The sequence below is a fragment of the Mobula birostris genome, chromosome 4 (assembly GCF_030028105.1).
Source record: "Mobula birostris isolate sMobBir1 chromosome 4, sMobBir1.hap1, whole genome shotgun sequence".
Taxonomy (NCBI): Eukaryota; Metazoa; Chordata; class Chondrichthyes; order Myliobatiformes; family Myliobatidae; genus Mobula; species Mobula birostris.
In genome coordinates, this window is record NC_092373.1 from 122,114,354 (window position 1) to 122,127,383 (window position 13,030).

General features: G+C 41.3%; 1 protein-coding gene across 4 annotated transcripts in view; it reads left to right on the forward strand.

The window, feature by feature from the left end:
* The first annotated feature begins 3,638 nt into the window (after positions 1-3,638).
* Positions 3,639-13,030, forward strand: part of rapgef2b (Rap guanine nucleotide exchange factor 2b) — a 388,703-nt gene continuing 379,311 nt past the window's right edge. For all 4 annotated transcript variants that reach the window (XM_072256006.1, XM_072256009.1, XM_072256007.1 and 1 more), the window contains exon 1: positions 3,639-3,994. In XM_072256006.1, coding sequence (XP_072112107.1) covers positions 3,926-3,994 — 69 coding nt within the window. In that variant the 5' untranslated portion in view covers positions 3,639-3,925. The remainder of the gene's footprint in view (positions 3,995-13,030) is intronic.

Here is a 13,030-nt window from a genome sequence, read left to right on the forward strand (position 1 = left end):
TATGTTTCTATCCATTACTGTTCAGTTTCAGATCATCATTTTGAAATTATTTTTGTGCATGGCTTGCAACTGAAATTAACAAGAGTATAAACCAGAAAATTAAGCCAGGATTTTAATTTAACAGAACACTATGTCAAAGCAGGTACAGTCTGATAAGTTTTTTGGAACTAGTTAAAATTTGAAAAACATATTAGGGATGGGACATGTGATGAGCAATGTAGTAAAATAATAAAACATTGACAAGTCTTTCTGTCTCAGAAGAATTCTTCTCTGGCAAAATAGTTTTGAGATTTGTGAGGCTTTCATATCTGGTAGATATAACAGGCTACTTCAATCACCTAAATTGGTCTATGCCAGGATGTATGACTTGTGTCTTTAAAGTAGCAGACAGGGTCAGAGCTTTTAAAAAAGAAGCTTCATATCTGGAAACCTAAGAGTTTGGCACAATTGTTTTGACATTTTTTGCATCAACTGCTTTTGATGGGAGCAAAGATATTACTCTCAATGTTACTCTTCAAAACAAAATAATATTATCTCTTCTGAGACAAATTTCCCAAATATTTTAAGAGTATTTCTTATCTGAACTCTGATCTATGGAAAGGAAAACAATGGCTTTGTGACCCATTTTTATCTGTAGGCACCAAGACCTTAATATTGACAATATTAATGGAGAAGTTGAAGGGTTGAAGTTACAATTCCACAATATTTCTTGGGAGGATGTGCTTGGGAAACTGAAAGGTCTGAAGGTTGATGAGTTGCCTGGATGTGATGGTTTACACTCCAGGGTTCTGAAAGGGGTGGCTGAAGAGATTGTGGAGGCATTAGTAATGATCTTTCAAGAATCAGTGGATTCTGGCATTGTTCTGGAGGACTGGAAAATTGCAAATGTCACTCTACTCTTTAAGAAAGGAGAGAGGCAGATGAAAGGGAACTTGTAGGCTAGTTAGCCTGACCTCAGTGGTTGGGAAGATGTTGGAGTTGAATGTTAAGGATGTGATTTCGGGGTACTTGGAGGCACATGATAAAAGAGGCCAAAGTCAGCATGGTTTCCTTAAGGGAAAATCTTGCCTGTAAAATCTAATGGAATTCTTTGAAGAAATAACAGGCATGGTAGACAAAGGAAAATTGGTGGATGTTATGTGCTTGGATTTTCAGTGGGCCTTTGACAAGGTGCCAAAGGTGTTGAGGCTTAACAAATTAAGAGCCCATAGTATTACAGGAAAGATACCAGCATGGATAGAGCATTGGCTAATTGACAGGAGTCAAAGAGTGGGAGTAAGGTGAGCCTTGTCCGGTTGGTTGTGGTGACTAATGGTGTTCCAAAGGGGTCTGTGTTGGGACTGCTTCCTTTTATGTTCCTTTTCAATGATTTGGGTGACAGAATTGATGGCTTTGTGACAAAGTTTGTGGATGATGTGAAGATAAGTGGAGGGGCAGGTGGTATTGAGGCTGCAGAAGGACTTAAACACATTAGGAGAATGGGCGAAGAAGTGGAAGATGGAATACAGTGTCAGGAAGTGTATGGTCATGCATTTTGATAGAAGAAATGAAAGCATACACTATTTTCTAAATGGAGAGGAAATTAAAAATCTGAGGTACAAAGGGTCTTGGAAGTCCTCATGAAGGATTCTCTAAAGGTTAATCTGCAGGCTGAGTCGGTGGCGAGGAAGGCAAATGCAATGCTAGCATTCATTTTGTGAGGACTAGAATATGAAAGCAAGTATGTAATACTGAGGATTTATAAGGCACTGATGAGTCTTCACTTGGAGTACTGTGAACACTTTTGGGCTCCTTATGCAAAAAAAGATGTGCTGACATTGGAGAGGATTCAAAGGAGGTTCAGAAAAACGATTCCAGGATTGAAATTTTTATCATATGAGGAGCATTTGATGGCTCTGGGCCTGTATCATTGGAATTCAGAAGACCTGGGGGGAACACATGGGCAGACTCATTGTGCTCTAACAATGCTTGCATTATGGCTTTCAAGATTGCACTGGTGGTGCCAAGTGCCAGTAATGGCAAGAACTTGCAACCTTTTTATTTCCTATACAGTGTCTAGAATCAAGGATTACTTGCTTCCACTCCCTTTAGTGATTTCTTAGATGGTTAATGTGGGAACCATGCTCTGCCACAAATGAGGCAGAGGGTGGCTGATAGTGTGAGCATGGGGGTGGTTTGTGAGACTCATACTGTGGTTGGACAGAGTTGTACTGCAATTCATGGAGAATCTCTTTGGCTATTGGAAAAGATAAATTGGTAAACTGGTGTATTATTGTCACATGTACCAAGAAAGTGAAAAACTTGTCCAGTATACTGTCCATCCAGATCAATTCATTAGAATAGTGCACTGAGGGGTTGTGCAAGGTAAAAACTATAACAGAGTGCAGAATACAGTGTTCAAGTACGGAGAAAGTGCAGTGCATGTAGACAGTAAGGTGTAAGATCACAGTGAGGTGGCTTATCATACTAGTGAAACATTCAACAGTGTTACAATAGTGCTGCAGAAGCTGTCCTTGAGCCTGGTGGTATGTGCTTTCAGGCTTTTGCATCTTCTGCCCAAAGGGATGGGGAGAAGAGAGAATTTCTGGGGTGGGTAGAACCTTTGATCATGTTGGCTGTTTTGCTGGGGCAGAAAGAAAGGTAGACAGTAATTATACAAGGTCCTGGTGGGGGCTTTCCCTGTGGCAAACATCAGGGAGCTCCATCTGTAGTTATTTTAGTTATTTGCCCCTTTCTTAAAGATGGTCATGATTACTTAATGTATTTATGTATAAAAAGAAATTGATGGGGCTTGTAAAAAAGAATAAATAGGAAGGGGGCAGAGGCATGGGACAGTTGGGATTATACTACCTTGAGCTGACATGGACTCAGTGGGTTGAATGGCTTCCCTCTATCTTCAAAGTTCAAAGTAAATTTATTATCAGAGGGCATGTACATATACAGAGTACATATTTGCTTAATAAGCAAAGTACAAACTTCAATAAATAATCTATCATTTTAAGTATGAATATAAAAAGAAAGATGAACGTTTCAGATACAGTATGATGTTGGTCGGAAAAGTTAACCAGTCTTTTGTATCATACCATAGCATCTCGTGATGTGTCTTCTCATCTCTATGGCATGTATTGCATTTTTTTGCCCTCTGGCTGTCAAGGAAGGGGAAAGTTTCCCCCTCCCTGGATGATCTGAATGAGGAGGCAGTAGAGAGCTTCTGGGTGAGTTCTTTGGAAGTTTAGTTTTGCCAGGAGTTTTTTTAAAATTTGCCCCTCCTCCGGCTCCTGAAGATTTTCGGCTTGTGATGAAACAAAGCGCCTAGTTCAGGTCGCTCGCCTTGATTGCAAGGAAACGACGAAAGGATTTGACAACACTATGCGATTGGATTTTTTTCGCTTTATGTAAAAAATATATGTTCTGAAAGTATAATTTTTCATGCGTTTGTTGCCAACATTATTCCAGAATCGCGGCAAAGACAGTGAAACGGAATTTTTTCTTTTACGATTTCTGAAGAAAAGGATTGGGATGGATTATGAAGGATGGCAAGGAGCCGGGACGGCTAGGTCGGTGGTGCAGAGCCGCAGCGCTTTGTGTTGAGCGGGAGCGGGAGCGGGAGAGGGACAGGGGGCGAAGGGGCGGCGGCGCGGGCCGTTGCCGGGTTGGGGATCGCCTTCGATCATCGGAGCCAAGCTTCTGCTCCCATTGATAGAGCGAGAGTGACGTCACCGCTCGCCCTGCTGCGCCTGCGCCGAACCACCAGCATTGACCGTTTCGGGCCGGAGCCCGGACTCGGAGTCGGCGAGCAGGCCGCACGGAGCGGCCCCGAGCGTCGCCGGTGCTGTCTCGCCACACGGGAGACGGGCAGGGGTTGGAGAGAAACGGGGAGCAGAGGCGAGGCCCAAGTTATCCAAGGAAACTCGCAGCCGGCACCATGGCGTCATATGTGGATAACAGCTTCAGGCAGGCGGTGATGAAGAACCCAACTGAAAGGACGCAACAGGTAAAGTGAAATAAGCCCGGACTGCAGTGAAGATAAAATAGAAATGGAAAGATAGCGTTGGTTCCTTGATAAAGGAATTGCCGTTCATGAGTGATGGGCCTCTGGCGCCCTCTCTGTAGACAGGTGTGACTCTTCTTAATGGCTGTTATTTAAAAATTCAATCACTTCGCTGCAATAAACTCGATACATTTTTAATTTGTAATTGCTTTTCAGTGACCTCAGCCCCAGTTTCTTTTTATAAGATGAGACTGTCAACGAGGAAAGTAACTTCCCAAAGACGTTACTTTGTATGTTAGAAACAGCGTCTTCCCCTCCGTCATTAGATTTCTTTCTGAGTGGTTCACGAACTACCCCATACCTCCCTTTTTTGCACTATTTATTTTGCAATTTCTAGTACAGTTTTGTCTTTGTACTGTACCACCTCTTCAAAACAACAAATTTTACGTCAAACACTTCCGTGATAAATTTTGATTCTTATTTTGTATATTATAGGCCTGCAAATACTTTCAAGCTCTGTTCCACCTGTGCTAAAATGTTTACATATTTTTATGTTTGTTTAATGTTTTCCAATTTATCCAAATTCATCTACCAATAAATGCAGTTTTTTTCACCCTTCGGGGAAATTTTATATTTGCCCCCAAAAGCTCATTCGCTAAATTGGCGCTGGAATGTCACGGGGAATATTGGAAAGTAAGTGCATCCTTTGCTACCGCAAGGCTGTCATTGGAACTTTCTCTTTGTGTTTTCAAGGATTTTAAATCGTGTCTTTAGAGAGCTAGTTGTGAATTGGAGCTTTTATGACTTTAAGTTAAATATTTCTTTTCATTTGAAGCTATGAATACTAGTAACATTTTGATTTGATTTAGTTAGATACCATTTGTGAAAGTGATATTAAAGCTTTCTTTGATTCTTTGGTGGTGGGAAGGGTATTGTTTAACTCTGCGACAAAATAGTTATAATACCCTGGAGCGATACGGTACCAAAACAGGCCCCAGTGCTGATCATTTACACTAATTACATATTTTCTTCTCACATTTTTATGAATTTGTCCCAGATTCTGCCACTTATCTACATTAAGGGCAATTTACTGCAGCCATTTAACCTACCACCTGCAGATTTCTGGGATGTCTTGTCCTTATTTTTAACATAGATTGCTAGATGTGTTGAGGTTGTTTTTCACTATGTGTGGGAAAGCACGAGCTTTTTGTCAGAGGTTGAGTTTATCCACAAATCACTCACAAGGTAATTTGTACACCTTTTTGTTTTTACTTTCTGGGGAGATAAATTTGAATTTTGAAATGTTGGATTGTCAAATTAGATTTTAGCTTAATACTGAGTAAAATAATATGTAATAAAATGCAGAAAGTATACTCAAGGCTTTTTCAAAAATTATTGCTGCCTTTTCTAAAGGTGAAATATTACATCATTAATTTGAAATGAATTAAACAAGAAGGCATTTGTGGATTATAGCTCCCTCAATAATTTACCAGAATAACATTTAACAATTGGGTAATATTAGTCTGACACACAAATTGTATTGAAACACCAGTGAGTTAAACTTGTGACTATAAACTAGCGTTTATTACTTCACATCTGAGTTGAAGCCTTTAATAATTTTAAACATTTCTGTTGTATGACATGTGTAATACTTATAATTTTACCAACTAAATGCGATGTAAAATTATATTTTGGAGGAACCAGTTCTACAAACAGTATAATTACCTTGAACTGTGTTGATTGTAAGCTTCCTGACTTTGATTCCCATTGTACAGCTTATTTTAATAGTGGTTTATTGATCAAGAACATCTTTATGTATAGTGTGTGTGTGTGTGTGTTACATATAGTGAGCATAGAAGGAGAATTTGATGATAAATTCACTTGTCCAGCAGTTACAACAATGCATTTGGGAATACCCTTTGCATGAGTTATGCTTTGCAAGAGGTTATTAATCCAATGAACTGCTGTCACTGAATCAGCAAATGTTGCCATTGAGCCACAATTTAACAGAAAGGTACTGTGATTTGGAAGACTTCTACTCTGATCAAGATGAATGATGTTTACAATATTTAAAAAAGTGTAATAATTTTTGTGTGAAATTGGAGGGATTTGAAATCTGCTGTCACATCATGGTAGGCAAAATATATGGTAGCCTTAAGTAATTTCGTCCTGAGTGCCAACACGAACTATATGTTCCCTCTATTGACAGATTGTACATACACAGCAAAGTAAATTTATTATCAAAATACATATATGTCACCATATACTACCTTGAGATTTTTTCTTTCGGGGATTTGTAGGAAAATAAAGAAATAGAATAGAATTTATAAAAAAATATACATAAAGACTGACAAACAACTTTGTGCAGAAGAAGACAAATCAGCAAATAATTAAAAGTAAATAAATTATGCTGAGAACAAGAGTTTCAGAGTTTTTGAAAGTGAAACCATAGTTGTGGAGTCAGTTCATTGTTGAGGCGAATGAAGTTATCTATGCTGGTTCAGGAGCCTGATAGTTAAAGGGTAATAACTGTTTCTGAATCTATTGGTGTGGGACTTAAGGGTCCTGTAACTCCTGTCCGATGGTAGTGGCATGGGGGTCCTTGATAATGAATGCTGTTTTTTCTTTGACAGCACTTTTTGTAAATTGCATAATACTGGGAAAGGCTTTACCTATCATGGACTGGGCTGTATCCTCTACTTTTTGTAGCCTTTTTGCATGACATCAGAAACTTCAAAAGGTATATCTGGTAGTTGCCACTTAGAGTGCACTTATCATAATACTGATTTTAAAAAATCACTAGAAGTACCTTTTCTGAGGTAAATTGTGCGAAATTATCATGGCAAACAGTGAAGGAGCGAGTGATGGCGAGGTGAGTTTGGGGGATGAATTGATGCAAATGGAATTCCAATGCTCGTACAGCTGGCTGGGAGTGAGGTTGGATTGCTTTGGGTGCCGTAAGGAGAAGTTGGGGCCCAGACAGAGGAGATTCGATTTTGATGCTTGTACAACTGGCCCGGGTGTGAGGTTGGATTGCTCTGGGAGCTGAGCTGATACAAAGAGCTTGAGTGTGGCGTTGGGCTGGGCAATGAAATCTGGGAATGGAGCGAGTCGCAGGACAGCATAGTCTAGGTCTGGGGCCTTTTGCAGTGCTTGGGTCCTAGTGCAGGGTACAATGCGCTGTTTAGACAATTTAAATGCCGACCTAGATTGGAGGTAAGAGCTGATTTTGCTCATTCTCTGTGATGTTCACTCCTCTCTCCAAAGCGCCGGAGCCTTTTGCTGTTCTGTCATTGGGTGAATTTGAATGCTAGCCCAGATAGACTGAAAAGACAGGGTGTTGGTCAGGTGGAGAGCCGATTTCGCTCGTCCGCTGCGATGGTCATCTCCATGATGCTGAGGCTATGAAGATTGCTCCAGCTGTTGTGCTCCTGATATGACGAACTGATAAGCGAGGCTGTGGGCCTACTCTGGGCTGCTCCAGGGTTCAGATCTGAGGGTTTATTTTTTCCATTGTTCACTTCAATTGTTTGCATGATTTATATATATATTTTTTCTCTTGCACATCGAGTTTTGGTCTTTTATTTTACTTTTTTCCTTTAAATTGGGTTCTTTTGAGTTTCTTGCTTTGTGACTACCTGTGAGCAAGCAAATCTCAAGGTTGGAAAATTATTTCTTGAATATTGTACTTGAATCAAGATAAAGATTATCTTGTCACATGTACATCAGAACATACAGTGAAATACGTTATTTGTGGCAAGTCAAATTAGCAAGGATTTTACTGGGCACCCGGCAAGTGTCGTCACGCTTCTGATGCCAGCAGGGCATGCCTTCAACTCACTAACCCTAACCGTATGTCTTTGGAATATGGGAAGAAAAAGAAGTAACCATAGGAATCCTACGTTGCCACAGGGAGAATATAAAATTTCCTTACAGAGAGCAGTGGTAATTGTACTGATTGTAAGTGACCATGCCAATCCAGAATGTAATTTTCTTTTATACATTAGATTTATACGATAATGGGCAGAAGATTGCATGCGTGCTTTAAAAATTACTTTTTGACTAAAGAAAAGTTTAATATCTTTTAAGTTTGTCACAGTGCCCTTGGTTAAAATACATCTGAATTCTTTCTACCCAACCTGCTTTTAGTCCCTTTCATAGACTTTGAGGTTGCTTACTATTTTTGGAACATAGGTCAGACTGCTCCTTCTCATCATTGCCAAATTACTGACAACCCATCTTCCATTGTTGGCCACCCTCTTCTTAGACCATGAATTATTTCATTGTTGCCTAACCTGAGCTACCCCCAGTTATTTTCCCAGTGCTGTGATACCGTGGAACATCACCATCCTATACTGTAGTAGTCACATTTTCTCCCTCATTAGGTCCTACATCTCTTAACCTCATAATCAGATTCCGATCGCACTTCAGCCCGTGGCATATTGGAATTCCTTCCCTCTGAGTCTGTCCTGCTGTAATTCCGTCTTGGAAGAGGAGGGAGGCTAGATGGAAAGAGGAGGAAGAGCAGTGAAGGAGAATATGGGAGGGTATGAGAGAGATTGTGGAGAAGAATTCAACGAGGAGCCTGGGGACGGGAATGTTGATGGGGCTGATGCTGAATTCTCCTGAAACTGTTAGCTGCCTGTGCTTTGGCATACTGTTTCTTTCAAAATAGACTATGGCACTGTCTTCCACTGGCAGCTTGAGCTGTAGAGCTGCATTTCCATCCAGACAGCCTTCTGGATCCTTTGAATTGCCTTTGACAGCCAGTGAGTTTCCATTCCACCAGCTAAGTGATCAGGGCTGTTGAATATCTTTCACATTCTTAAACTTTTCAGTACCACTTGGAACAATTTTTTGAAGTAGTATTTTATATTTAAAATACAAATGACATCTTGGCATTTCATTCCATTATTTCTTTTATTTGAAGCTTGTATAAATAATTTAAACTCAAATGCAGAATATCTTTTTACATTTGTCTATTCTACTGATTAATGTTTTCTTTAAGGTTATTGAATACAAAACTGCAGTGATTTGTGAAGAATGTACTATAGTCAGCTGTTTAGTGTACTTTCAGCTTCCTTGCTATGTTCAAATTAACTGCTGTGGAAGATGATTGATGTCATTATTTTAAAAATAAGTTTTATTGTTGCCTTCAAGCAACACACATAAAAGTTGCTGGTGAACGCAGCAGGCCAGGCAGCATCTCTAGGAAGAGGTACAGTTGACGTTTTGGGCCCAGACCCTTTGTCAGGACTAACTGAAAGAAGAGCTAGTAAGAGATTTGAAAGTGGAGGGGCGGAGATCCGAAATGATAGGAGAAGACAGGAGGGGGAGGGATGGAGCCAAGAGCTGGATAGTCGATTGGCAAAAGGGATATGAGAGGATCATGGGACAGGAGGCTGAGGGAGAAAGAAAAGGGGGAGGGGGGAAAAAGTCCAGAGGATGGGCAAGGGGTATAGTGAGAGGGACAGAGGGAGAAAAAGGAGAGAGAGAGAAAAAGAATGTGTGTATATAAATAAATAACGGAAGGGGTACGAGGGGGGAGGTGGGGCATTAGTGGAAGTTTGAGAAGTCAGTGTTCATGCCATCAGGTTGGAGGCTACCCAGATGGAATATAAGGTGTTGTTCCTCCAACCTGAGTGTGGCTTCATCTTTACAGTAGAGGAGGCCGTGGATAGTCACATCAGAATGGGAATGGGACGTGGAATTAAAATGTGTGGCCACTGGGAGATCCTGCTTTCTCTGGCGGACAGAGCATAGATGTTCAGCGAAACGATCTCCCAGTCTGCGTCGGGTCTTGCCAAAGTATAGAAGGCCACATCGGGAGCACCGGACGCAGTATATCACCCCAGCTGACTCACAGGTGAAGTGTTGCCTCACCTGGAAGGACTGTCTGGAGCCCTGAATGGTGGTGAGGGAGGAAGTGTAAGGGCATGTGTAGCACTTGTTCCACTTACAAGGATAAGTGCCAGGAAGGAGATTGGTGGGGAGGGATGGTGGGGAGGAATGGACAAGGGAGTCGCTTAGGGAACGATCCCTGCGGAAAGCAGGGGGGGGGGGAGGGAAAGATGTGCTTAGTGGTGGGATCCGGTTGGAGGTGGCGGAAGTTACGGAGAATTATATGTTGGACCTGGAGGCTTGTGTGGTGGTAGGTGAGGACAAGAGGAACCCTATTCCTAGTGGGGTGGCGGGAGGATGGAGTGAGACCAGATGTGCGTGAAATGGAGGAGATGCGTTTGAGAGCAGGTCTAAGAGTCCTGGACAAGGGAGATGTCCTCCCTTTTTAAAGGAAGGGACTTCCCTTTCTCCACCATCAACTCTGCTCTCAAACGCATGTCTCCTATTTCACGCACATCTGCTCTCACCCCCATCCTCCCGCCACCCCACTAGGAATAGGGTTCCCATTGTCCTCACCTACCACCCCACCAGCCTCCGGGTCCAACATATAATTCTCCGTAACTTCCGCCACCTCCAACAGGATCCCACCACTAAGCACATCTTTTCCTCCCCCCCCCCCCCACTTTCCGCAGGGATCGCTCCCTACGCGACTCCCTTGTCCATTCGTCCCCCCCCCATCCCTTCCCACTGATCTCCCTCCCGGCACTTATCCTTGTAAGCGGAACAAGTGCTACACATGCCCTTACACTTTCTCCCTCACCACCATTCAGGGCCCCAGACAGTCCTTCCAGGTGAGGCGACACTTCACCTGAGAGTCGGCTAGGGTGATATACTGCGTCCGGTGCTCCCGATGTGGCCTTCTATATATTGGCGAGACCTGACGCAGGCTGGGAGACCGTTTCGCTGAACACCTACGCTCTGTCCGCCAGAGAAAGCAGGATCTCCCAGTGGCCACACATTTTAATTCCACGTCCCATTCCCATTCTGATATGTCTATCCACGGCCTCCTCTACTGTCAAGATGAAGCCACACTCAGGGTGGAGGAACAACACCTTATATTCTGTCTGGGTAGCCTCCAACCTGATGGCATGAACGTTGACTTCTCAAACTTCTGCTAATGCCCCACCTCCTCTTCGTACCACATCCCTTATTTATTTTTTTAAATTATTTTTTCTTTCCCTCTTTTTCTCTCTTTTTTTCTCCCTCTGTCCCTCTCACTATAACTCCTTGCCCATCCTCTGGGTCCCCCCACCTTTCTTTCTCCTGCAGCTTCCCGTGCCATGATCCTCTCCCTTCTCCAGCCTCGTATCCCTTTTGCCAATCAACTTTCCAGCTCTTAGCTCCATCCCTCCTCCTCCTGTCTTCTCCTATCATTTTGGATCTCCCCCACCCCCTCCCACTTTCAAATCTCTTACCAGCTTTTCTTTCAGTTAGTTCTGACGAAGGGTCTCGGCCCTAAACGTCGACTGTACCTCTTCCTATAGATGCTGCCTGGCCTGCTGCATTCACAGCATTTTTTGTGTGTGTTGCTGTGTCATTTAAATTGTCTGATTTAGAATAAAGGCAGTTTCTGAGCATCTCCTCCTTTCATTATTTTCCCTCAGGGAATTGTTAAAACTAATTTGGGCTGTAGAAATGTTCCAAGGCACAAATGAAGAAGCATTTAAAGGCAGATGATCCTTATCATGTGCCAAGACTAAAGCCTTAGAACGTTGAAGAGACAAATGGGATTGCTTTCTTTTGTTACGATGCTTTTATTATCACAGGTATCTGTGGACAGTATGTAAAAATTAAGTAATATCAGATATGGACATTTAAAAAGTTAATATTTTACAGTTGTAACATGTAAATATGAAATTATATTGAACTGTGAAATAGTTTTTTGTACATATGGAAAGCAGATCACTCTTAAGCAGTTAAAAGAAATTCTCATAATGAACCTAATGGCATTTCTCATATTCTTTACTGTAGTCCGGTACAGGAGCAACAACTGTTTCTGTTTATGCATCTCTTTAATATATAACCAATAATAGCATCGGCCTTTTGTCTGTTTTTTTAAGTATGAGAGATAGTGATTTTGTGTCACAGATATATTTGGGTAGATTCTAATCATAGAAATTTGATCTTGCTCCCCAAGCAGCCAGGCCCAGAGGTAGTTATATAATTATTTGTGTGAGACTTAATTAATTTTTAGATTGGCAAAATTAATATATGGCAGCTATAAATTAGCTCTATTTCCATTTTTGTCAGAAGGGAATACCACACGTGACTCTTAAGTAATTGAAAAAATTTCCTTTGATGTATTCAGCTACTCTCCCGTAGTTATAACATAACCCGTGTTGTTTTAAAATTAAATTATTGATCCTTTTGATATTTGGAAGAATTCTTGAGGAATCACAGGTTTCATTTAAGGATGATGTTTTGGCCCTTGGGTCCTAATTAGAAGATTGTGCGCATTCAAGATGTGTCGGCACTTTTGAGAAGGTGTATTCAGAATTTAGAAAACTTCAGTCATAATATTGCCAAGTGTTGAAGGGAGAAGAGATTTAAGTGAAAATGTTAATTTGAAGTAGAGGACGTGTGACAACTGGGTGTTATTCCTGGTGTTGGCTGTTGGCCAAGATTAATGCTTTACGCAATCGGGAGCAGATGCAATGCAGAATCTGTCATGATAAGATTAACTGAGCACATTGTATATTGAATGGACAGAGAAAATTGTGTATGATTCAGCAAAGTTTCAGGACTACTTGCTTTTTCTATAATAAATAGTCAAATGGCAGATTTGATATGCAAATAGATAGGAAAGAATATCCCTGCCTTACAGTTGAAAGAAAAAGTTTGTGAACCCTTTGCAATTACTTGGTTTACTGCATTAATTACTCATAAAATGTGGTCTGATCTTCATCTAAGTCACAATAATAGATAAACACAATCTGCCTAAATTAATAACACACAAATTACTTCTTGTCGATACTGAGTACACCATTTAAACAGTCACTTCTAGATCAAAAAAAGTATGTGAATCTCTGGAGCAATGCCTTCTACAAAAGCTATTTGGAGTCAGTTGTTCAATCAATGAGATGAGTTTGGAGGTGTGAGTTGTAGAGGTGCCCTTCCCTATAAGAAAAAGGCCCACAA